General features: G+C 34.5%; 3 protein-coding genes across 4 annotated transcripts; 1 reads left to right on the forward strand and 2 right to left on the reverse strand.

Annotated features, from left to right (window-relative positions):
• The first annotated feature begins 1,985 nt into the window (after positions 1-1,985).
• On the forward strand, positions 1,986-11,349 carry LOC122590847 (probable LRR receptor-like serine/threonine-protein kinase At1g53430). The gene is made up of 24 exons (XM_043763022.1): positions 1,986-2,261; positions 4,875-5,055; positions 5,208-5,279; positions 5,426-5,494; positions 5,578-5,649; positions 5,731-5,802; positions 5,897-5,968; positions 6,071-6,142; positions 6,222-6,293; positions 6,388-6,462; positions 6,545-6,616; positions 6,741-6,809; positions 6,900-6,965; positions 7,043-7,102; positions 7,187-7,228; positions 7,318-7,367; positions 7,784-8,142; positions 8,666-8,864; positions 8,955-9,092; positions 9,499-9,617; positions 9,700-9,910; positions 9,984-10,221; positions 10,318-10,468; positions 10,772-11,349. The coding sequence occupies exons 1-24, from the start codon at positions 2,153-2,155 to the stop codon at positions 11,183-11,185; spliced, it is 3,054 nt and encodes a 1,017-aa protein (XP_043618957.1). The 5' UTR covers positions 1,986-2,152; the 3' UTR covers positions 11,186-11,349.
• A 593-nt stretch (positions 11,350-11,942) lies between these two features.
• Positions 11,943-16,100, reverse strand: LOC122593676 (BES1/BZR1 homolog protein 4-like). Of its 2 annotated transcripts, none has more exons than XM_043766117.1 (4): positions 16,018-16,100; positions 15,614-15,851; positions 13,106-13,764; positions 11,943-12,649 (listed from the first exon to the last, which is right to left on the reverse strand). In XM_043766117.1, exons 2-4 carry the CDS (start codon positions 15,830-15,832, stop codon positions 12,646-12,648), a joined length of 882 nt encoding a protein of 293 aa, XP_043622052.1. In that variant the 5' UTR covers positions 15,833-15,851; positions 16,018-16,100; the 3' UTR covers positions 11,943-12,645. The 2 variants fall into 2 exon arrangements, with proteins under 2 accessions (XP_043622052.1, XP_043622051.1); XM_043766116.1 differs by having other exon boundaries at positions 15,614-15,858.
• A 4,044-nt stretch (positions 16,101-20,144) lies between these two features.
• Positions 20,145-22,691, reverse strand: LOC122592871 (serine/threonine-protein phosphatase 2A activator). The gene is made up of 2 exons (XM_043765190.1): positions 22,510-22,691; positions 20,145-21,486 (listed from the first exon to the last, which is right to left on the reverse strand). Exon 2 carries the CDS (start codon positions 21,468-21,470, stop codon positions 20,334-20,336), a length of 1,137 nt encoding a protein of 378 aa, XP_043621125.1. The 5' UTR covers positions 21,471-21,486; positions 22,510-22,691; the 3' UTR covers positions 20,145-20,333.
• Positions 22,692-23,922: the final 1,231 nt, after the last annotated feature.

Consider the following 23,922-nt stretch of genomic DNA (forward strand, 5'->3'; position numbering starts at 1 on the left):
TTAAAGCTTACAAACCCAAATCTGTCACCGTCCTTATTCTTTTTCCTAGCAATATAAGTTCCCCGGATTTCTCCAAATACACTTAGAAACGTAGCTAGATCCCATGGTTGATGTGTCATATTTTATACCATTTCCCACGTGACTTTAGAACCAATTATTCGTCATTTTGATAGTTTTATATCCAACTTTCGATGCTTTGAAGGTGTGTTGAGTGTTTTCAGGTTGGAAATTGATTAGACGAATGAATTGGTCGATTTTGATGAGTTAAGGAAGAAACGGGAGAAAGATTCGGGTGAAATCGAGCGAAAGACGAAGAAAACGAAATCTAGAAGTTGTAACTGCCGTTAGCCCAGTAACGGCCGTTACATAGGTGGTTTGTGGTTTCTCCTGTAACTGGCAGTTAGAGAACTAACGGCCGTTAGAAATCAACTGAATAGTAACGGCCGTTAGCCCAGTAATTCCCGTTAGGCCTTAAGTATAAAAGTAACGGCCGTTACACGCGTGTTTTGTGCATAGGATTAGTTAGGGTTCTGCACTTTTGGACGAATTATTGGATAATTTTCATAGTTGTTCATATACTTAGGAATACTTTGGAGAAAACAAGTGATTAGGGTTTCACCTATTTTCAGCTTTGGATTGTAATCATTATTGCTACCGGATTATCATCATTCATTTGGTATAATATGATTTCCTCTCTATTTGTTTGTTCTTGTGTTTTTAATATGAATAGCTAAATCTCTACCACCCGCTTGGGTAGTAAGCATGTCATAGGGTCGAATTGATGTTACTTGTGAATGTTGAACAAGGTTTATATGTTTAATCGAAGATCCACATTTATTTGGATTTAAATATTGTTTTCAACTTTTATATTAATTGATTGATAATTGTAATTAGAAGTTCGGGAGAAATCTATGTCATTGTCAATCGATTTATGAAATGGTTAATCTGTCTATAATTAACCTAAAATCGTTGGAGTTCGAGAGAAATCAGCGATAAAGATTAAAAACAATTAAATTCATTTTGAATGTGTAGACGTCTATGATAGAGGGATCTGATTAGGCGAATAAGCAGTTCGGGAGAAAACTTTCAAAAGATTAAATCATAAAATCAACTCAGGAACTTAAGGCTTAACTGTTTAGGGGAGAAATTAAGTGCGGGAGCAATAATTATCTTTTGAGCAGTTAAAGTTTCAAGTATAACGGGAGTTCATCTTGTCTACTTTTTGAGTCGTTCAACAAATGCAAGTAATATCTAGACCCGATGATTGGCATGTGAACTGATCCAAGTAGGTGTTCATTTTTAAATCTGTGTTAAGATTCAACCAATCAAATACTCTTTGCGATTAATCCTACGGGATTACTGACTTTCTTCACTAACTTTGCAACGTGACAATTCGGTCACAAAACCCCCCTTTTAATCTGAATCATTTTACTGTAACAATTTCTTATTAAGTCCTTGTGTTCGACCTCGGTTTACCAAGTCAACTATATTGTATACGAACGGGTTCACTGCCCGCAAGTGTGTAGTAGTCAGTAACTAGGTATTTCGTGTTCATAAATTTAAGACTAGAAAATACACATCAATGGTCTGCACCCATCCGGAATGTTTGCGACGTAAAATTTTGCTAGTTGTCGATCCTTCTCTCGTGTCCGTTTTTTATGTTGGAATGCCTCCCCGTAACCTCTTCCCAATTGCCCTCTCTTTTTTTTTTTCTCTGTTTTCTCTCTCACACTCCATTTTTTGTCACTTCACTTATTATATGGTCATCTATTTTCCTCAAAAAAATATCTAATTACACTTTTTTTTTAAGTTAGTTTGAAAAAGTCAAAACATTCACAAAAACAAACAGCAACTTTGCAATAACGCCGTTAAAAAGTAACGGTAGATGATGACGTGGTTAAATATTCCGTACAGAAATAATCACATCGCATCGCATACTTACTATAAAATAAGTTTACTTCATTAAATTTATTTTCATGATGCCAATGCCATTTTAGTTTGTTTTTCCTTTCCCTCTGTATTTTCTCTCTATCTATTTAAAGAAACCAAACAGTAACCGCCGGTCTTATTTCCGACCATACCTCATCTTTTTTACACACAGTTAGTTACACTTGTAACCGCTTTCATCGAGTTAGTTAAGCACGCATAAAGTATGGATGGATTGAAGTTAAAATTATTGATGATGATGATATATGTAATGTTTGTATCTATAAGTTTTCGTGATATTAGATCTGCCGCTCAACTTCTGCCTCTTGAAGAAGGTACCTACACTAGTGTTTCTCAATTTCTACTACTATACTCGTATTTTTTTTACATTCATTAAGTTTGGGATTACATAGTACTAATTCACCGAATTTCATCAGAACCTCAGACTTAAGGATGTCTGAATAGAAATAATAGGATGATCATGTTCTCATGTTGAAACTATCTTTGTTTGCCTTTTAGAGAATAAAAAAAAAAGAGAGTATTTTTAAAAAAAAAAATATGAATGGATTATTATTTATGGATAAATTTTGTGTGTTATTTGATTTTTGAATTTTTGTGTTTTTGGAAGTATTGTTGATTGAGGGGGGAATGTGACAAAAGTTTTGTTATAGAATCTCTGATTATATGTTTTGGCTTTTTATAGAATTAGCAGTAAAATAGTTTATTACAGAGTAAGGTGTGTTTTTTCATTTTTTTAGAGAAAAAAATTTACAATGTATATTACATATGTTCTAAGGAAAAATATAGGAATGGAAAAAAAAAAAAACCTTATTTTGCCTCTGGAAATTTATTAAATATACATGTTAAATTTTCGATGATGAAAATATCAGTATGTAACATAAGTATTACTAGCAGCCAGAACTATGCTTTCACATGTTTTAATTATGTCTTTTGACTATTTCAATATACTTTAGATGATAACAACACTTAAAATATAATACATCAATATACTTTTGATGATGATAACAACACTAAGTATAATACATACATATACCATGCCGCCTTAATCATGGTTGAATATATATTTATCAGAAACATAATATAAAAGTTATTAGTTTATGAAAGTTTTAGATATATATTGATCATGGTCTAAATTTTTAGTTTATAAAAGTTAACATCAATGACAAATACTCGTAATAACATAAGTAGATATTCGAAAGTGGGGCCCATGAGTTTATTCCAACTTGCTTCTCTATTTAAGTCGGCCTTGAAAATTATTGAGCTTTTTGATAACGTGATTCCATACCAAGTCAGCTATGATAGGCCCGTTTGTAAATAATACTGTGTATATTTCATTTATGGTTTTATTAAATAATATATCATCCTACCTAGTTATTGAGCTTTCTTAGACTATAGCCTTTTTTGTAATTGGACAACTTTTATAGCTAGAATGGACGTGTTTAGTTTACAAGCTAAAGCATCATGACATGTTATATCAAGCTTTACAAGATTTTACTGTTTTTTTTTTCTATTCAAATTACATGGTTAAGAAAAACAAAATTTAAAAATTCGTTGGGTAATTAAAACATAAAATAATGGCAAAATGGTTAAAAAGAGACGATTTTTTGGATAATTAGCCCTGAAAAAAATGGCGATATAATTAACTTAGTTTTTATATTTTCTTATAAAACGATGTATATGTCAAAGCGTAAAATAATTGTTTTTTTGAACTATGAAAAATGAATAGGTTTGTTGTATGCTACTATTGATGGTATTGTATTTTCTTGATTGTTAAGGTTGTATTTTCATTGTGGCACCATACTTCATTACTTTGGACAGTGACAGTGACGTTTTTGTTCTACTTTTCTCAAAGTGGTAGCTATCACGGTGATCCAATACGTATAACAAGTTGTTGGTTTTCGATTTGGCAACAGTCAATACTACAACCTTTTTTTTCCGCGTGATCAGTAATGCTACTCTTTCAAGCTCCTAGCTAATGTTTGAAAGGGTTGGTTTGAAATTATTGACACCTGATTTTTTTAATCAGAATCTGACTATATCACGATGCCCAATTGGCTAGCTAGTGGCATCTCAATGCATTTAATACTAGCCAATAAATTAGATTTATGAATGTGTATGGCAGAATGGATATATATATATGGATTTGACACTTTGACGTGTTGTTTTGGTCAACCATGCAAACTCTGCAAATATTATCTTTTCTGACTTTGTGCTTAGCTCGTGGTCCCCTATCACGTGTGTGTGTGTGTGTTATGTTTGACTATAACAAGTTTTAATTTGACCTGTACTAATCTACAAATTAATTAACTAATAAAACCGTGTCTATATGAACTTAAGTTATTGACCAATGACCATGCACATAGTTTCTGAATTTGTATAACGAACATTACAATAAGAAATCAACTTAGTCTTTTCTAGAAATTCCGAGATTATTATATCATTAAGTTTGTTTATTTGGTTGTTATAAGGATGATTAGTAAATGATCAATAATAAAGCACTTTTGCTCGGTCGCTTGAAATTGATTAATTTATATACTACACATCAGTACTACTAAGTTCATCTAAATGAATTTAACCCATCTTATTGTATGTATCAAACTGTGTAAACTTGTTATATGTACGTATCTCGGTATCTGATCTTATATTACTCGTAACTTGTAAACCATCCATGTGGTCGTTTTTCAAGACATGGCAACATATACGTACGTATGTCATGTAAGCAAAACAAAATACTTGTTACCGATAAAGAGGTAACTGGATACAAAAATTAACATGGATTAATTGAAACTTTGATGGATACAATAGACGATTTGAAAGCTAGATACACAATATAGCGAAACATGAATAGCTTTGATATAGTTGAGGCACTTAACCAGTTAACCCCGGTGTTATGGCAATTTATTTATAACTCTTTATGTATGTTATAGTTGAGGCACTTCAGACAATAGCCTCAAAGCTACAATATAGCGGTTGGCAACCTGCTAGAGATTCATGCATCTCAGGTACAGGACTTAATGACACAATTTCTCTGAACAGACGGGGGCTTCTTGATTACGGTAGCAATGTAACTTGTAACTGTAACAGCACTGTTTGCCACATAACAAACATGTAAGGAACTGTCTATCTGTACATCTTTTTCCAAATTGAACCAGATTGCATTTACTTCCATCAACCATTAGTCCATTACCATCAATATTTATAAGAGTATTTAGGATGGTTTCCTTTCCATATTAGCACTAATCATATTTATAAAATTGCAGACAGTTAAAAGGGCTCAATTTGACAGGAACTTTGCCTGAAGAGTTTGCAAATCTCACTTTTCTGCAAGAAATGTAAGTAGTAGTTTCTTCTCTCCCTCTTTTTTACTTCATTCAATTTCTAAGCTGCAATGAATTCAAAATTGTGGTATATAAGTATAGTCTTATCAATTACATGGGCACTCGAAAATGACATCAGTTGAATTTATACTGGTAAACAGAGAGCTGTCTCGCAACTATATCAATGGCACTATTCCTGCACGTTTTGGTCAACTTCGTATTAACTTTATGTAAGACTTACTCCTTGCTTCAAGTTTTCTGAACTTTAACTGAGACATGGTGTATGTCCTCTTGACACTTATTTTCATTTCAGGAGCCTTTTGGGGAACCGCATCAGTGGTCCCATACCTGAAGTAATAGGCGATATTTCTACACTTGAGGAGCTGTAAGTAGAGACCCTTTACCTTACAGGTCTATCAAATGTGACACCTTTTTTTGGTTTTTATAACTTTGACCTCTATAACAGAGTCATAGAAGACAATTTGCTTGGAGGGCCACTTCCTCAAAGTATTGGACGTTTGACTCGCTTGAGAAGATTGTAAGATTCATGTCCACTTGTACAATTTCAAGCAATGTCATGTTTTTCTTTTGTAGTATCTGCATTTTTAAACTGCTGATGGTTTTTCTTGCAGTCTTGCTTCTGCAAATAACTTTACAGGAACCATACCGGAGTCGTATGGAAAGCTGACCAACTTAACAGATTTGTAAGTCATAGAGGTCTATATTTTGTTTCTTTTGACCCAGGCAGTGAAATAGTGATTCATTCAAATGTATATAAAATTTTGAGTCTTTTACTCTTCTTGCAGTCGGATGGATGGGAGTTCATTATCTGGGAGAATACCTGATTTTATCGGGAACTGGACAAAACTCGAGAGACTGTGAGTACTGTTTTTTTTTTTTTGTTGTTGTTGACAGTTAAATCTTCACAAGTTTTTAATTACATAATCTAATGTGCAGTGATTTGCAAGGAACTTCAATGGAAGGACCAATTCCTTCTACAATATCTTTGTTGACCAATTTGAAGGAATTGTAAGCACATTATGTTTGTTGAGTTTCATCAAGAAATGTGGTGGTAATGGATTTGAGACTTGAACTTACTTTATGTATGTGTTATGGTCATCAGGAGGATAAGCGATTTGGCTGGATCGTCAAATACGAGATTTCCAAATCTGCAAAATATGACAAATATGCAGCGACTGTGAGTTAATTACATAGCTATGTGAGGGAGTGAAATTTATTAGTTAGCATGCTAATGTGTTCTAAATACACTTTTCCTGCAGCTTCCTGAGAAATTGTTTGCTTACTGGTTCAATACCCGAATACATAGGACAGATGAGTTCTGTGAAGAACTTGTAAGTCTATATACTAAGCTTATAATAAAAAATTTATTTGAGATTTTGACTCAATATTGTAACTTTGTTTCTTCCACATGATCCACACTCTTATATTCATCTAAACTATAATTTGTGTCTGCAGAGACCTGAGTTTCAATCAACTGACTGGACCAATACCTGATTCGATTCAGAGAATAAGCTTTGAGACCTTGTAAGCAGCATGTTACACCTGCATACACTACATTTCACATTCCATTATTTTACAGTGAAATATAAGATTGACTTTTGTCCATGGATGTAGGTTCCTGAATAACAACTCACTCTCTGGAGAGATACCTGGATGGGTATTTAGCAACAAAGAAAAGATGTAATTGATCACCCTTAACTTTTATTTTAATGCCATATTTTGTCAGTAAATGACATTTTAATGACATTTTGTTGCAGTGACCTGTCGTACAACAATTTTACACGAACTCAACCGAGGACTTGTCAGTCATCTAGCCTGTAAGTTCTTTTTATTTCCATTTAAACCCCTCTTTTCTATTTTAGAGCATGCTATTAATTATTGCTTATTACTTGGTACTACAGGAATCTTCTTTCAGCCCTCTCACCTTCAGCTGAAAACAATAGGTATGTCCTATCACCAATTACACACACAGACACACAGAGCACTGTTGAATTATTTACTCTGATGTCGCCTAACGGAAATTATTTTGTAGGGATTCTTGGTGTTTGTCGGACCAACTTACTTGTAGCAGAAACCCTGAACGTAAGGCTAACAAAATAAGCATTTCCTTTCTGTTTCTAGTAGAGGTGGCGAAATGAATGGTGGGTTAAGTGGAGTAACAAGTTCACATTGGTTTGGACTGAAACAGGAAATTTAATCTTCTAGCTTAACGGGATGGGTTTGCCGGCTAACACTTTTTGTCCACTTTTTAGTTTTTTGTTAGAAAATAATGTATTACAGTAATTCAAGTATTATATTAATGATCTTGGTATTGAAATAACGCGATGTAACTTGGGTGCTTTCCTCGCGTTTCAATTTGTTTTGCTTTTCTTCATTTTAACCCTTGGAGATAAAACAAACCTGAATTTCACCGTTTATAAGCGAACCGGTTAAATTGCCACCTCTACATTAAGTTTTCCTATCTCTTAATTTCTTCACAATTGCATCTTACATTGCAGGTTACTCTTTGTTTATTAATTGTGGTGGAATCAGAACAGACTTTGAAGGAAATGAATACGAGGAAGATTTAACCAACGAGCAATCTTACTTTTATGCTAGTCAGGAACGATGGGCTTACAGCACCAATGGTAATTTCATGGGCACTGATAGTGCTCCATTTGTTGCAAGCAGCAGAACAAATGTGACAGGTGGAGAAATATATAATACAGCTCGTTTTTCTCCCGCTTCACTGAGGTACTTTGGACTGTGTATGCGAAAAGGGAGTTATAAAGTGAGACTGCACTTTGCTGAAATAAGTTACACTGAGGACATGACATATAGTAGTCTGGGAAGACGTTATTTTGATGTATCAATCCAAGTAAGTGACATGCAAGTTTTTTATTTTGGAAAATTGTATGATTAATGTAACGGACTTTGGTCTGATCACCTGTGACGTGGAAGCTGAGATAACTTTCACCCTGTTATCTTTTAGTTTCTTGAAAAGGCACCTGAAATATTGACCAACTGAGGTGGTGGTCCATTGGCAAGGACTTGTGCCTCTCAATTTAGAGGTCACAAGTTCTATCCTTAGCTTAAACTTCCTAGTGGCCATAGAGGTCACCCGCTATGACTCTTGGCTTGGGATTATTTTGCTCTCAAAGTGGGTGGGATCACCCAAGCTCGTAAGAGGCCAAGATAAAAAAGAAATAAGATTCATCAACTTAAAACCCTTAATGAACTAGTTGGGGAAGTTTGAGCCATTTTGTGAGTACACACAAAGTTGGTAATCAAAGCATATATTAACCAAAATCTCATGTCCCTTTATGCAATTGACTTGTTTTTGTTTAGACTTTGCGTTTGACATTGAGAACTAGTAACAAAGTTACTTGGTTTTCACGTAGGGGGTTCCGCGATTGAAAGACTTTAACATCATGCAAGAAGCTAATGGTTCTGGCAGGGGTATCTACAGAGATTTTGATAATGTTATCGTTGATGGTAGCACTATCGACATCCACTTGTACTGGGCAGGGAAGGGAACTACCGCAATTCCTGACCGAGGTGTATATGGACCTCTTCTATCCGCTATCACAATAACACCAAGTCAGTATAATCTTTCTATTTTGTTGTTCTATTATCAATTTTCATACTTTTTGGAGCTAAGTATAACCTACTTACTACCCCTTCTTGCAGACTTTGACGTCAGTACAGGAGGAGGACTTTCTGCTGGAACTATAGCTGGAATTGTGGTTGGTTCATGCGCATTTATTGGGCTAATCTTAGCTTTACTTTGGTGGAGAGGTTATATAGGAGGAGACAAAGAAGATAAAGGTAAGAACAATATTTACAAGATTTTAGGTTTGGGTTAGCAGTTTTTAGAGGTTGCAAAATGGGTGGGATGGGTAAATGGCAAAATGTCGTGTTGTACCAGTCCTTTTTAGTGTGGGTTGAAATAGGCTGTATTAGCTTGAACCATAAGCACTTTTTCTCCATAATAATAACAATTAGAAAGAAGATTTAGGAAGTGATATTGCATTGAAGATACTAAAGATTTTCAATCCATTTGACACATTTCTGTTTTAGCAAAATTTTCTGTTTGACCTGTTATAGGATAAAAGACCCAATGACCCATTCAAAAATAATTGGACCAAAATTGCCACGTCTAGTTCTTGTATGTTTTTATCTTTTTAATGTACTTTCCAATTCTAGCTTCTTCTAATCATTATCCCTGTCACAGAGCTTCGCGCACTCGAATTACAAACGGGTTATTTTAGTCTAAGACAAATCAAATCTGCTACTAATAACTTTGATCCTGCTAATAAGATCGGTGAAGGAGGGTTCGGACCAGTTTACAAGGTAAACATAATCACCCGGAACATGAAGATTTTGCTTACATGTATCTTTGAGGTGGTTATATAATAGTTATATTTATCTGCAGGGTGTACTTACAGATGGATCTGAGATTGCTGTGAAGCAATTATCTGCCAGATCAAAACAAGGGAACCGTGAATTTGTCACAGAAATAGGCATGATATCCGCTTTACAGCACCCAAATCTTGTTAAGCTTTATGGCTGCTGTATTGAAGGAAAAGAGTTGCTCCTTGTATATGAATACCTGATAAATAACAGTCTCGCGCGTGCCCTTTTTGGTAAATACTATCAGCTATTTCCCGTGTCGATATATGTTTGGGAAGAAGAATTACAATCTGTTATTCTGTATAGGCCGTGAGGACCAGAAGCTCAATTTGGACTGGTCAAGAAGAAAGAAGATATGTATGGGAATCGCAAGGGGCTTAGCCTATCTCCACGAGGAGTCAAGGTTGAAAATAGTTCATAGAGACATAAAGGCCACCAATGTGCTTTTAGACAAGGATCTTAACGCCAAGATATCTGATTTTGGTTTGGCAAAACTCGATGAAGAGGAGAATACTCATATAAGCACTAGAATTGCTGGAACAATGTGAGCCCTTATGATTCTATTTCTCATTTTTCTTACACTTCTACTTGAATTTCTAGACCTGGTTTTAACTACAACGTTTGAGGTGTAAATTTGTAGAGGGTATATGGCTCCAGAATATGCAATGAGAGGATACTTGACAGATAAAGCCGATGTTTACAGCTTTGGAGTTGTTTTATTAGAGATCGTCAGTGGGAAAAGCAATACAAATTACAGGCCAAAAGAGGAGTTTGTTTACCTTCTTGATTGGGTAAGTTTAATCTCTCAAACTGTTAGTAGTATTATTTCTGAAGTTTAAAGGGCAAGACGGGAAATCGGGAATGTAACATGTAACGTGTTAGTATAGTCCAGCTAGAGAGGACTGCAAAAACATATTGAATAGTTCTTTATTTATTTTATAGCAACTGGGGAAGTTGAATCGCTTAATATAGACTTTCTCAACCCGTTTGACTTTTTCCTCTTTTAGCCAAGTTTATATTATTGACCGTGAGAATAAAAACAACTCAAGCCGACGCATTAGTTATCACTGATAACTTTCATTTTTCTTGTGAAGGCATATGTCCTACAAGAGCAGGGGAGTCTTTTAGAACTAGTGGATCCTGGTCTTGGTAAGTACTCCAAAGATGAGGCAATGACCATGCTGAACTTATCCCTCTTATGTACCAATCCATCTCCAACTCTTAGACCAAAGATGTCAGCGGTGGTCCAAATGCTAGAAGGTAAAATCCCCGTTCAGCCACCATTGATCAAAAGTGTTGCAGGGAACCCCGATATGAGGTTCAAAGCCTTTGAGATGTTGTCACATGACAGTCAGACACAAGTCTCCACTATCTCAGCAGACAGTCTTGGTCGTAGGAGCATCTCGACTGATGGTCCATGGGTAGATTCATCAATCTATAATGATGAGTCGAAGGAAAGTTCAAATTCTGAAAAGAAGTTGCTTCCTGATTATGACTCCAATGTATGAATTTGCAAGCTTAATGATGGTTTCTTCATTTACATAGTAAAATTGTACAAATTACCGTCCCATTAGAAGTGTCTATGTTTTGAATTTTCAAAGTTTAACTTTTCCAGCTTTGACCTTAAATAGTTTTCTTTGTGTTAAATAATACTTGATGAAACTTACATAAACTGATTGTGTTTTACTAGTATTTTCATTTGGTATAACTTTCATAAAGTTTATATAACACAAAAAAAATATTTAAGTTCAAAGTTTAAAAATTAAGACTTTGAATATTCAAAATAGGACATTTTAAATGGGACTATGTATTACTCGTATATGTTTGTTTGAATTATAGTTATATTTAACTGCACATGTTTTTGCATAGATTTGCTTATTAAGATCATCAGGGCACATTCTTTCCTCAGCTTCCATTGTTCCTTAATCATCTGAGACAACTGCTTATATGAAACTGAATGATATATGTTTAGTCGACCAAAACTGCAAACTAAGCTCTCAAAGTAAAGAATATAGAAATAGAAAATTGAGTATTTTTGCGGGATGTTACCCTTTATTCACAAGTAGGTTTATTTTCTATCAGATCCCCAAGTCGAATTAATGAATTATCACGAATGACAATGAATCCGTAATCAGGTGAAGTCATGCCAACATCCACATCCATATTCTTTTAAGTAAACTTGATGTTTATTGTTGTATTGTGAAATTTTGATGATTTGGGTAACATAAATAATTGACAATTATTTAATGAAAAATACAACTAAACTTGAAATAATAAAGCATATATGACATTAAGTTCCTAGAATAGGCATAAACATAAACAAGATGCTAGCATGTTTCCCTTAGTTTGTTGCTAGCATCACATATTCACATGGATGGTCCTCAATCTTCATGTGATGTGATCATTCTTCTCCAGCTTATCGGCAAACCGTCTCATCTTCACTTCCAGCTTGTTTTCTTAAATTTGAGGAGTGATGGATAACTGTACTAGTCTTCATGCAATTGTGATGGCCAAAAAGCTGATCATAATGCCGTTGAAAGACTTGTACTCTTTTCTGCCTCCACTTTTTCCATTAACTCGAAATAACATGCTTTAACAGGTGTTCATGAAATATCAACAATTGTTCAAGATTCTCTCTGCTTCACATATTCATGAGACGAATAAATGCCTACATGTCCTATTAGTATCAGCAGTAGTTTCCTCCAACCATATCAAGTCAGTTGCATCGAGGGTCATATTACATGTTGCATTTGTAGTAGTTCATTTAATAAACTTAACATATACTCTTTAGAAAACACATCTTAAGATGCATGGATTACGACATTACGTAAATTTATTTGGGAACATACTTTACATGGAAAACGTAAATCGAGGAACAAAACTTAAGTAATTGAGTTGATTGATCCATCTATTCGAACACTTTACCAAGACTATCAGTCATTAGGTGACTTCGTCTCCGTATTGCCTTTTATCTGCAAGAAACAAAGTTCAGATGGATATTAAAAGCTAGACGACACCTATAACAGTAAGTTATTTATCTGTCTATCTATAGGTGGTGAATTCGATCTAATTATCTATGATGGGATTAATTTAGGTTACGACATGTTTTTTGATGGGCCAAATGGGTAAAAAGAAAATTAAAACTAGCTTGAAATGGTTCAAACAGATCAAAAGTCCTCCAAAGTGTTATTTTGATACATAAAATCTGCTATACCATTTTACTGCAATAGATTACTATTGAAACTATAACTATTTTGTCACAATATTCAGCACCCGAACTATTTATAAAGTTTCTAAATATGGTCTTAAAATCATGTCAACCCAACCCGGCTTTGACCCATTACCCAACCCACCAAACCGGTAAAGTTTAGAGTAATTCAACAAGAAAAATGGGTGTTTACTGAATCAGAATGTCCATATCAACATACCTAGTTTTTGAACTCCCAAGAGTAAGCTCAAGATCATCAGACCCAAAAACCTCATGGATCTTTTCTCCTTCCCATGGCTTCACCCTCCCACCAGTATTGCAACCAAACGCAAATTCGTCAGAAACTATTTCCGCCATTGGGATGTCAGCATTGTTATCAAACCCTGAAGGAATTACAGGAGAGCAGTTTCCACTTTGTCCAGGAGTCCACATCCTTGATGCACCAAAAGACATACCTGCTTCCTTAAATCCAAATGGATTCGAAGCTACAAGATTAAAAGTTGGTGACGTAGGACGAATTCCAGAGAACCATTCAGAGTTAGTTGCACCCCATATGTCGTTAGTTTTGATACGTGTAGGGGATCGAGCCGTAGGAGAGCTCATGGGTGGAGTAACAGGTGCACTAATGGATCCAGCATGGATGTAAAAATGTGGAAGTTTGGTAGAGTGTGAAGATGATGAGGATGAAGAGGAAAGATTCTTGAGCCATGGTATGAGTGAATCAGGGTGTGCATTGGGTGCATAAGAGGAGGATGGGCTCGCAATGGAAGAAGACGGTGGGCTTGGGTGATAGGAAGCATAAGGGCTCGGCTGGTATGATGAGCACGGGCTTGCTGATGCGGATCCACCTATTTCTGTTGGCTCCAAAGGCTTGCATCCCTGAAGATAGTGAAACAAGATTACATGCAGAATTATGGTAAATTCCTAGACGTGCCAATTTTGACTCATTTCCAAATGAATGAATGGGTCATTCGGATCATCTCCTACCTCTAAAAGGGTCAAATGGGTAAAATAGAGAACGGGTTGAAAGTCACTAAATTGTGTTGTAAATGCATTTTATCTCCAAAAGTTAGATTGTCATTAAACCATTAACTCGTGCTTTAGCAACAAATGCTTTTCCATTTTGAGTTGTTATTATGTCCAAAATACTCGATGGTTAAAGTTTTGCAATGCGGAAATGGGAACGTGAATGTAGCCCACTAATATGGAGTTTGAAGAGCGAGTACCAAGCCCATCATTATAAGATGACACACAAATAGAAGTACTATACGTATACCTAATGAAAATTGCAACATATTTAACAAACTAGCTATTCAGAAGGCTGAAAATTGTAAGTGCAGAGAAATGTACTCGTACAAAAGAAATCATTAAAGAAAGATTAGCTAGCCCAGAAATGAGAATTTCAACTCTGGTAGAAGGAAGAGACTGAGTTCATTGTTTCGGTTTAATTTGCTGTGTATATAATAGTACCAACATGACACATACCGAATGATCTATATGACTATATGCATGTGTAAAAACATGTCCGAAACATTCAATGGATAATACATAAATTTTCGTTCATTCTTTGGTTTAATTTTCACCTTTGATCATGTCAAATATTAGCATCAAATTTTTAGACATGTTTGTAAGTATATCAAATTTATCACATTTAACATTTTTAGCCGATGTTTAGTTGGCTTGATAAATTTGCCGTTTAAAATACTCGTAAAATTTTCATTGTCACACATCTGTTGAAAGGGGTACTATAGTCTTTTGAGGGTATTATTTTTTTTTTAATCCACTAAAGGGAATCTAGAGATTTGTGCTTCCATACAAAAGAAAGCTAAGAAAATGATCAAAAAAGTCATGCAAGTCCCGACCGGAGAGTGATGACCGTCAGAAATACTGATTAAAGCAATGTATGTATGGTAAGCTAAGCTAACCCATTCTGACCAGTAAAGTCCTAAATTCTGAAATGAGCTAGAAAAAACTATATATACATGTCAGTTTATATTATATTGTTAGGAAGGAATATATATATATATATATATATAAAGAGGAATATATTATATAAAAAGAGAAAGGGTTATTTAAGAACCCACAAAATCATGGGACTAAGTATTTATTCAAAATATTAAAATATTAGTATGTAAGGAGTTTTTCATCCAAGTTGCGTGCATAACAGCCTCATACTCACTTTTTTCTATGGAAATTGATATGTACATAGGAAAATGATTAATCAACCTAATTGGTGTGCCTAAAGATATGCCTAAAACTTTAAGAATTTGACATGTGGATTCCACTAATTCTCTTTTCTAATCTTGCCCCCTGATTTTTCCACATGTCATCATCTTACAATTAGGCACATCTTTAAGCACACCAAGTAAGTTGATTTATCATTATCCATGTACATATAACAACCTTTAGTCGTATATTAAAAATTTTATTTATATTTCTGGTTATACATTATTGTTATTGTGTATAATTGTATATTATTATTCAATATACACGAAACTAAACGTTTTATCTTACAAATATCTAAAGGGTGGTAAAATACTTATGTGAGTAATATATGAGGTAGTACTGTAGGATGAATAAAGTACAGTAACATCTAGTCTAGTGGTTAAAAAAACCTTTAAGTGTGTTCAGTAGCTAGCCAGGCCTACTTTGTAACTTCAGCTCTGATTACCGGCCGGCGAAATCCATGGCACAATCAACTCTACTAATTAATTAATTAATTAATTACCTTGCGGTAAGTTGTTCCATCGGGTTCGACGGTCCAACCGGCCTCATCAGCGAGCGCTTTGAGAACCTCATTATTATCACAATGCTTAGGGAGCTTATAATTTCCGAAGATTCGTAAACCCATGAATATTTTGGCAGCGATGGCTCTCCTTCTCCTTTCTCTCCTCTTATTATTCTCCCTCTCCTTCCATGTTGGCATCCTCGTCGTTCCCGCTGTCATTCTTCTTAACTAACTGCACCTGGTACCTTATTAAATCATGTAGAGCATCCGAATTAATGTGATTCAAAAAAATTGTTTTGTCACTTTATCATCATAAATGTAGCTCATTAATTTTCAGCAACAAAAATAAAAAAATGTACTCGTACATAAATAAATTATAAACTTATAGTATATAGTGTTATTACTTTATGAGAAAACTGCAGGCTGATCACCGGAGAATTAAGATGCTGTGTATGTGTGTACGTATATAGAAAATTGTAAGTGTGTAGGTTTGACCGTGACATATGAGTTTGTTGAATATATGTACGTGTTGTTGTGATTTGTTTTAAGATTGTGAGTTGTGACAGGTGTGATGAGTGAAATTACATAAGCACCCCTATAGCTGATGTTCGTTAAAAGTACTTTGGATACCCACTCCATATGACCCAGTGAGACCCACCATGGCAGTAAAAGAATTCGAAGACATATAAAGATTTTATAGCTAATACATGAAATAATTAAACTTCAAAATGAGGAGTTATACTACAATTCTTTTTCCTTCAAATCTTAGGCGATCAGGATATGTGTTTGCACCTGGTCTTTAGTAAATAAGCCCATTCATTAGTCATGTTTATAATCACTCTTTTAACGGCTACTTAATTATTAGTTTTTGTACTTTTTAATACTCACTTTTTAGCTTTTTAAACGTTGTGACAAGCCAAACACATCATAGTTTTACACAACTATACACCCCATGATCAACTGAGTGCCAATGATTTTTAGAGAGGTAGAGAAGCGGGATGGGTTCGTAGTTTCGTTGGAAATAAAGACACCCCTTTTTTTGTTGTTATGTATTTCTTTTTGTTGTAATGTTTTGATATTAGCTTTGTTGTTCTTTTGAATCATTTTATACATATTTGATAGTACATAAAAGACTAGTACAGTTACATAAAAGAGGAGTTATTTACCTATTATATTCAAATATATTTCTGCCGTTCGAAAAAAAATAGTTATTTACCTATTTTTAATAAAATAAAAGTAAACTAAAAGGGGAATACTAAAAAGGAAAAGGGGTGTGTTTGTTTAAACGGGTATTCTAGTCCATTTGGGGTGTAATGCCTGACGCAGGGGATGACCATAGATGACATGTGCTTGCCATGTGCAAACCAAAATATGAGAAAAACATCAACCATTTGACACTCGTTGAACCTCCTAGTGTGCGTGTGTGACTTTGAGACAACATGAGCAGGGTCGAAATAAATAGCCACGATTTTCCTGCTCTTATCAAGATCTTTAGAGTAATTAATTATAAAACTTGTTAAAAAGTCTTTTTTAGTTAAAAAAAGATACATAATTTGTTACCTTATTATATAGAATCAGTTGATAAGTGGAGGGGAAAAAATGTACTCAACTTGATTGCATTGGTTTGGCTTGGATTTGGAATGCTGGATGGGTGGTGCGTGCCTCGAGAAGGACTAGTTCAAACCTGAATTTGACGAACTTAGATGGAGTAAGAATTCTGATACTTGATCAATCCGCTTATTTTTTTAGTTTGTCAAAATACTGATCTATCATTGAAATTCTGGTTCTTATCTATGGTAATAAATTATATGTCTCGTGATAACAGAGTATCTGAGAATTTTTACTTATAAGGTTCGATTATGTTCGTAACTTTCGCGAGCCGAACTTGTTTTACATCATCGTAAAGAATAAAGATTATATGTTGTGGGTGATTTTATTAAATATTAAATATTCCAACTCATGAGTAGTTGAGTACATACTAACCGAAAATCGGAAAGAGATCACTACATATATTACAGATTTTCATTATTTACTAACTAATGGATGTTGTTATCTTTATCAATAACACACAGTAAAATAATTATACATGTGTCGTGTATAACATTTTATTTTGAATTAAGCTTAAGACTATGGTTAGTAGACTACTTCTTCTTTTTAAAAAAGCGGGTTAGTAATTAGCATTCGAAACACCACAGTAATATCCAATTGAGCAGTATGCGATGCTCAAACCATACATGTGTAGGATGAGACCTAAGACTCTCGAAAACCCATCATATGTTTGTCTTATAACTTTAGTCATATCATTTGGAATCTTAATTTCGTCATCACATTGTTATTTTCCAATTTATTTTTGTGTAACCTTTTTTTTGAAAGTCAGATAACAATGCAAATCCTATTTGCTCATCCCTTTTTTTTTTTTTTGTAACTTTCCTCATTTGAAAGCCAAACATAAATGCACATCCCCATCTTACTTTACTTATCTTTTATCATTCATATATATTCCTTTAACTATAAAGAGTTAATTGTAACTTTATATCATTCATATTCGTAGCAACTGTAAAGAGGTAATAGTTTTTACTTTTCTTTAACCAATGTATATGATATAGACTTCCGAGAGAAAACAGGGCATGTTATGTTTTTTTAAAAAGAAATACAAAGAAGGAAAAAAGGAAATATAAAGGAGAAAGTAAAAAAACACCATATGATAAAGTATTCGACTTTGACTATTTAGAACAATTTCAACAGTGAAAAGCAAAAGAGATTTATGCAGAATTATTTGACCAAACTTTCAAGAAAAGTAAACATGTCAATGAAGCTTATTAAAATAAAAATATGTGAAAAATGAAAACTCAATCTTTGTATCATGATCATTATCTGACTCAATAAAGGGCTATCTGTTTACAACTACAATTATTGCCCTTTGATCAGCCAAATTAGTCTGTGTTGCAATTCACCCCAAGTTACAACCACCATTATATCTAACCAAGCATTATTTGAGGCAAAAATTGATAATTGTCAACTCAAACTAGCTCACAATCGGCATATTCATAATTCAGGGGTATATCTAACTCACTTAATGATTAGGACCATGGTGGTGTCTAGACTTGATCCTGAGACCTTGTGCTATGTGTGTCAAAGATGTCATCATCCATTACCAACTCAGCTACATTGTATCTCGTAATGATCGAATTCTAATTTATTGTATAAATTTATAGCAATACATGATATTAGTAAGCGCAGCAAACAAAAAACTTGTTAGGGAAATGACGCATGTGGGCAATTGAGAGCTATCAACAGTTGTAGTTTTTGCAGAACACTTAGATTCTAGACCTCGAGTGATATATCAAAAGCTCTAGTTAGCAACCGCACTACAAAATACATGCATCTTACGGTTTTAAGCATGTTATCAGTAGTCGCAAGAATAGATCATTTCAATCCTAAACATTATTGTATACATAATTCAATCCATACCAAATCTCACTAGACATTAAGCACTAGCCTAAACTGATTTACATATGTATCGCAAACAAACTTGCTAGGGGCATCAGGTGATGTAAACTTTACATTCTCTTTCCTCCTGACCTCCTATATCCGAATTAGAAACATAAACCGAACAACATTTATCCAATGTAACAATCTCAGCATGTGATACTATAATAAACAACATGCCTTCATTTTTCCGGTTCAAATAGTTTTTACATTGTAATGTGGCCCAGATCAGCTTCGCATGTAGATTGATAAGTAACCCCACTCTAAGGCTCTAAGCTTTGTATGCCGTGTGAGTTACTTACTTAATCACGACCATTATGGTTAACTATCTGAACATCTGTTCATGGGTCATGGGGAAGCCCGATCTTAACCACCTAAAGCGAATTTTAGATATTTAGCCTTTACAAATTCCTTGATTTACTAGGGGTCTCCATTCTTAACCAATTATCAGCACCTAAATCGAAAAAATCGCAATGCCTAAAGCCCTAGCCGCGTAATAGAACATGTAATATTAATAATGCATAGACTTTTACAACACTTCAGAACACATCTTGACATTTGCTCATGTCATCTAAACACACATGAAACTAATCTGGAAGATACAATTAATACCAGTCCAAGGTTGTTAATCACAGTTGATGCACCTAGAACCAAAATATAATACGATCCAGGAATCTTAATCATGTGTGCAATTTATGCATTTTTAGCTTATTATATCATTTAGAGGGTCTAAACTACAACTTCCAGTAAGTTGCTTGACAAACTGGGCATTTTGCACAGCTTGGCAACACTATGAGCAAAATACTCCCCAAAAAGTCCGATTGTCCAAGTAACTGAGTAAGCATACCATACCTCGTACGCCTTGCAGAAGCGGAAGCACAACTTATATGGATCCCAGGCTACCAAAACCTCTAGCAGACTTCCAATCTTTTTCAAACCAATGTTAATGAAAAACATTCAGAGCAATTTTCTTTCAAATAATAAACTTAAATCCAGTTTACTAACATACTATAAGCAATAATTAAACTATTTCAATACTCGCTAATCAAAACTGTACTTCCTGCATTTCAAAACTTCACAACTCTTTTTCAATAGGAACATGCTACTAAATAGATAGAAGATGCAGTAAGTAATATCAGCATCATTCAAATACAACAGCAGGTTATGCAATGTGGCAGCAGTACATAATAAAAATCATCTTTTAAGTAACTAAAGCTAAAACTTCAACCTGTTACTCCCACTTAATGAGCCAACCAAAGAGGAAATGCTGCATAATCGGAACTTTCTCCATAACCTCCAGTTTATACATCTTGAGCAGTCCACTATTGACCTTGTTCCAGTTAGGGACGCCACTAATATCATCCAACAAGGGGGAGTGCTCTGCAAATAAACCACCTGTCTTAACCTTCTTCACAAATGCAATACACTGCAGATACATATACTCGTGTGAAAAATTCTCGAGTATGTCATCATTATGAATCGACTTAGGCTTCATATACTTGTGATCTATCAACTGTGAAGACCCGAAAATGAAAGGCAGAAAATGGTAGTCATCAAGCCCCCAAACCCCATGTGAACCTGCCGGCTCCAAGGAATAAACCAGCTGCAATCTCCGCATGAGTTCAAGGTACTTCACGAAAACCCTTAAAACAATGGCTGGATAGTCACTTTCGTTAATGATCCCCAATCTTGCTAGACAATACAACCAAGCAGCAAAGTTGGTCTCATGTCCAGTTCCATAGTCTATGCGGCTCATATTACCAAAACTGTCAGTGAAATAAGGCGTTAACTCAACTGTCGCAGAATGTAGATCAGCGGGAAGAAATTGCAGCATAAAGGAATCCGCATTTTCAGTCATACGACTATGCCAGTCTCGATAAGCAAGGTTCCCATACCGAGCAGATTGTTCAAAAGGTGGGATTTCATCAACAAAATGAGTTAGCATCTGGAGGGTGGAAACGATTGAAGTGATTACAGGTGACATGTGACAAGGGTCAGAGATCTTTTGACCACGGGCGGATTCTGAGAGAGCAACAACAAACCCAATGAAGTTTTTGGAAGTGGTAGAGTCACGGAAACGGCGAATGTCATCTTCAGAATGGATCATTTTGGTCGGGGTTTGGAAGTTGTAAGGTGGAGATACGACTTGGACTTTTTGGGCTTGTGGAACTGGTGTGAGGATGATGGTTTGTTGGATGTTATTGTTGGGAGGAAGGTTGACTGCAGGAGCACGGATGGGACGGTACACTGGCGGAGGGGAGGACTCGGACCATGATGGTGGTGGTGGGAAGGCGGTTGGCCCGCCGCAGCTCACGCAAGTGTGGTCGTGTTGGTGGTGTGATCCATGGGGAGTGTGACTAGGTTCCATGAGTTATTTCGTAAACCTGACACAAAGATCATTACATATTTTCATCAAAAAAATGCCATTTCCGAACCAAAAATAACTGTCCGGTGTACAAAAACAAAAACACAAAATTCAAAGGATAAAAATTACATGTTAAGTTTACTAAAAGGACACTTTTATCCATTATAATTTATTTAACTCAGGTTCTAGGGGAGGGGATGTTGGCCGGGAGACCTGGGATCGAATCTCAATTCCCCATGGTCTCGGACATTTACCTCTTCGGATGCGTGCGGGCCGTGTTATCGCACCCTTGGTCTCCAAGGGTGCCTTCGGGTTCCAACCGCTAGCATACTGCCCGCTTGGATGTCACTGCTAGGGTTCGAACCACTAACAAACTAACACACCGTTCTAAATATATATATATATATAACTCAGTTGATTTCTGCAACCTTAATTTCAATTCTGAGGTAATGTGAGATTAGTTTCACGAGCCAAGGTTAATAACTTGATATCGATCTCAGCTCATTCGAACTCTCAGTTAGCATTTGAGGCGAACGAGCTAGTCAGATTTAAGGAGTCCAATAAGCTTAGTTAAGTTGGGTTTTATGAGGTATTGATCTCTAAAGCAAGTTTTTTTAAATGATATTATTCGAGCTCGAGTTTAAAGTATTTAATTTATCGATATCGAGCTTGTATATGGGTAACTTCTCAAAAACTAGCTGATTTTTTTTATATATATATTTTTTATTTCAATAACATAAACCAGCAATAAGGTCAACCTCGTCCTCGAACAATAACGAAACATATTTTGTGAGGGATGGAGTAATAAATTTAAATAAAAAAACAAATTCCATTTAAAATGTCACATATTAAAGATCACACATATTCATAATTACATCTTAAATCAGTAATTCCAAAATAAAACAACGAAAATGAAGATTTTCATATATGTAAGCTAGAAAAAAAAATAGAAATTTACGCACAGATAAGCTAGATAAACAATAATTATTATCAGTTTATAAAAAAACCCTAGAATATATAGAAATGATAATTATATTAGTACCTGTTCTGTTGTAGAATGTTGATTTGATTGATTTGTGAAAATGGTTCGGAATCAGAAACTAGACCGGGGTTGTGTGTGCGCGCCAGGTGCGATGGATTTTTGCAGTGGAGCTAAATTAGGAACCGGGAAAGAACGAGACGTGTGAGTTTTAATCTTTTGGGCTGATGCCGCTTTGTGGGCTTTTACCTTTCTTTCTTTTTCTCTCGCCCCCGCGCAATACGGCAGGGAGAGTAACAGGTAACAGGAGTGATAGAGTCGTACAGTGTAATAGCCAAATGTATAGATTCTGTACTTGGATTTAAAAATTCGTTAAAAGTATATCGAATGACATCTCTAATGAAAGAGCATGAAATTTTAAGAACACCCATGCAATTTTTATAATTTATCGATATACGGTTTTTGAGATAAAAGATTTTGAATAAATTAAAAGAATAAATTGATTTGTGGAAGAGGGAGAAAAAAATAAGTGATAAAGATTTGAGTAGAGAGAAAAAATGAGTGGTTGAGGTTTAAGGGTATTATAAATATATTAGGTAGAGATGTTTAAATTAGTAAATAAAGAATAAGGGTAATTTAGGTAGTTCAAATTATCTGTTAAGATTTTAAAAAAGGTTAAAATGATTTATAAGATAGTATAGATATAGATTTGTTGGCCTAAAGTTGAGTACAGTACACTTGAATTGAATAACTTATATCTTAATTTTTTTTTTAAACACCAAATTTAGACTTAGCGACATGTCTCTTCATATATCCAACTCCAATTTCAGTAGAAGCTCATACTGAAAAAACTCATGTCTCTATTTCTGAGAGCATTTTGCTTACACCAATATTTGAACCCAAGACTTTTCAGTCTCAGACTCCACCATATATCTTACTTTTTAGGTATCATTTACATTATCTAGTTAATAAACAAAAATAAATCTAATATAATAAAACTCTTTATATTTATATTATTGCATAAAATAATATGTTAAACTAATAGATAAATAATGATCATTTATGTTTTTAGCTAATAAATCAATATTATTTATTATTTAATTATTTGTTCATTAGCTAATCTAATTAAACATAGTTGAAAGTTTATTTTAATCAGGTAATAACACTAGCAATATTGAGTGTATACTGACTTACATCTGAAAATTATTGAGAAAAAAAAAGACTAAATGTGTGTAATAAAATCAAGGGGTTTGCTAAATACAACATGTGTTTAAAGTGCATAAATTATTTGTACATTTACCATGAAAATCAGGGGTGGACTTTTAATGTGGAAGATACAAGTTGTTTTATACACGTTAAATACAACCATTAGTGTTGTATTTAATGATGCATTTAATGAAGTCTGTATTTTTTAAATTATCAAATATTACATTTAATACTCATTAATTCAATATGATAATTACCATTTTTATATGA

This window comes from Erigeron canadensis, chromosome 3 (genome assembly GCF_010389155.1).
Source record: "Erigeron canadensis isolate Cc75 chromosome 3, C_canadensis_v1, whole genome shotgun sequence".
Classification (NCBI taxonomy): Eukaryota; Viridiplantae; Streptophyta; class Magnoliopsida; order Asterales; family Asteraceae; genus Erigeron; species Erigeron canadensis.

Coding starts and splice junctions, on each gene's coding strand:
- LOC122590847 (XM_043763022.1), top strand. CDS start 2,153: ATGGATGGATTGAAGTTAAAATTATTGATGATGATGATATATGTAATG. Junction 6,143..6,221: donor TGGACAAAACTCGAGAGACT/GTGAGTACTGTT, acceptor TCTAATGTGCAG/TGATTTGCAAGGAACTTCAA. Junction 6,617..6,740: donor ATGAGTTCTGTGAAGAACTT/GTAAGTCTATAT, acceptor TTGTGTCTGCAG/AGACCTGAGTTTCAATCAAC.
- LOC122593676 (XM_043766117.1), bottom strand. CDS start 15,832: ATGACAGCGGGAACGACGAGGATGCCAACATGGAAGGAGAGGGAGAAT. Junction 13,765..15,613: donor ATGGAACAACTTACCGCAAG/GTAATTAATTAA, acceptor CACTATCTTCAG/GGATGCAAGCCTTTGGAGCC.
- LOC122592871 (XM_043765190.1), bottom strand. CDS start 21,470: ATGGAACCTAGTCACACTCCCCATGGATCACACCACCAACACGACCAC.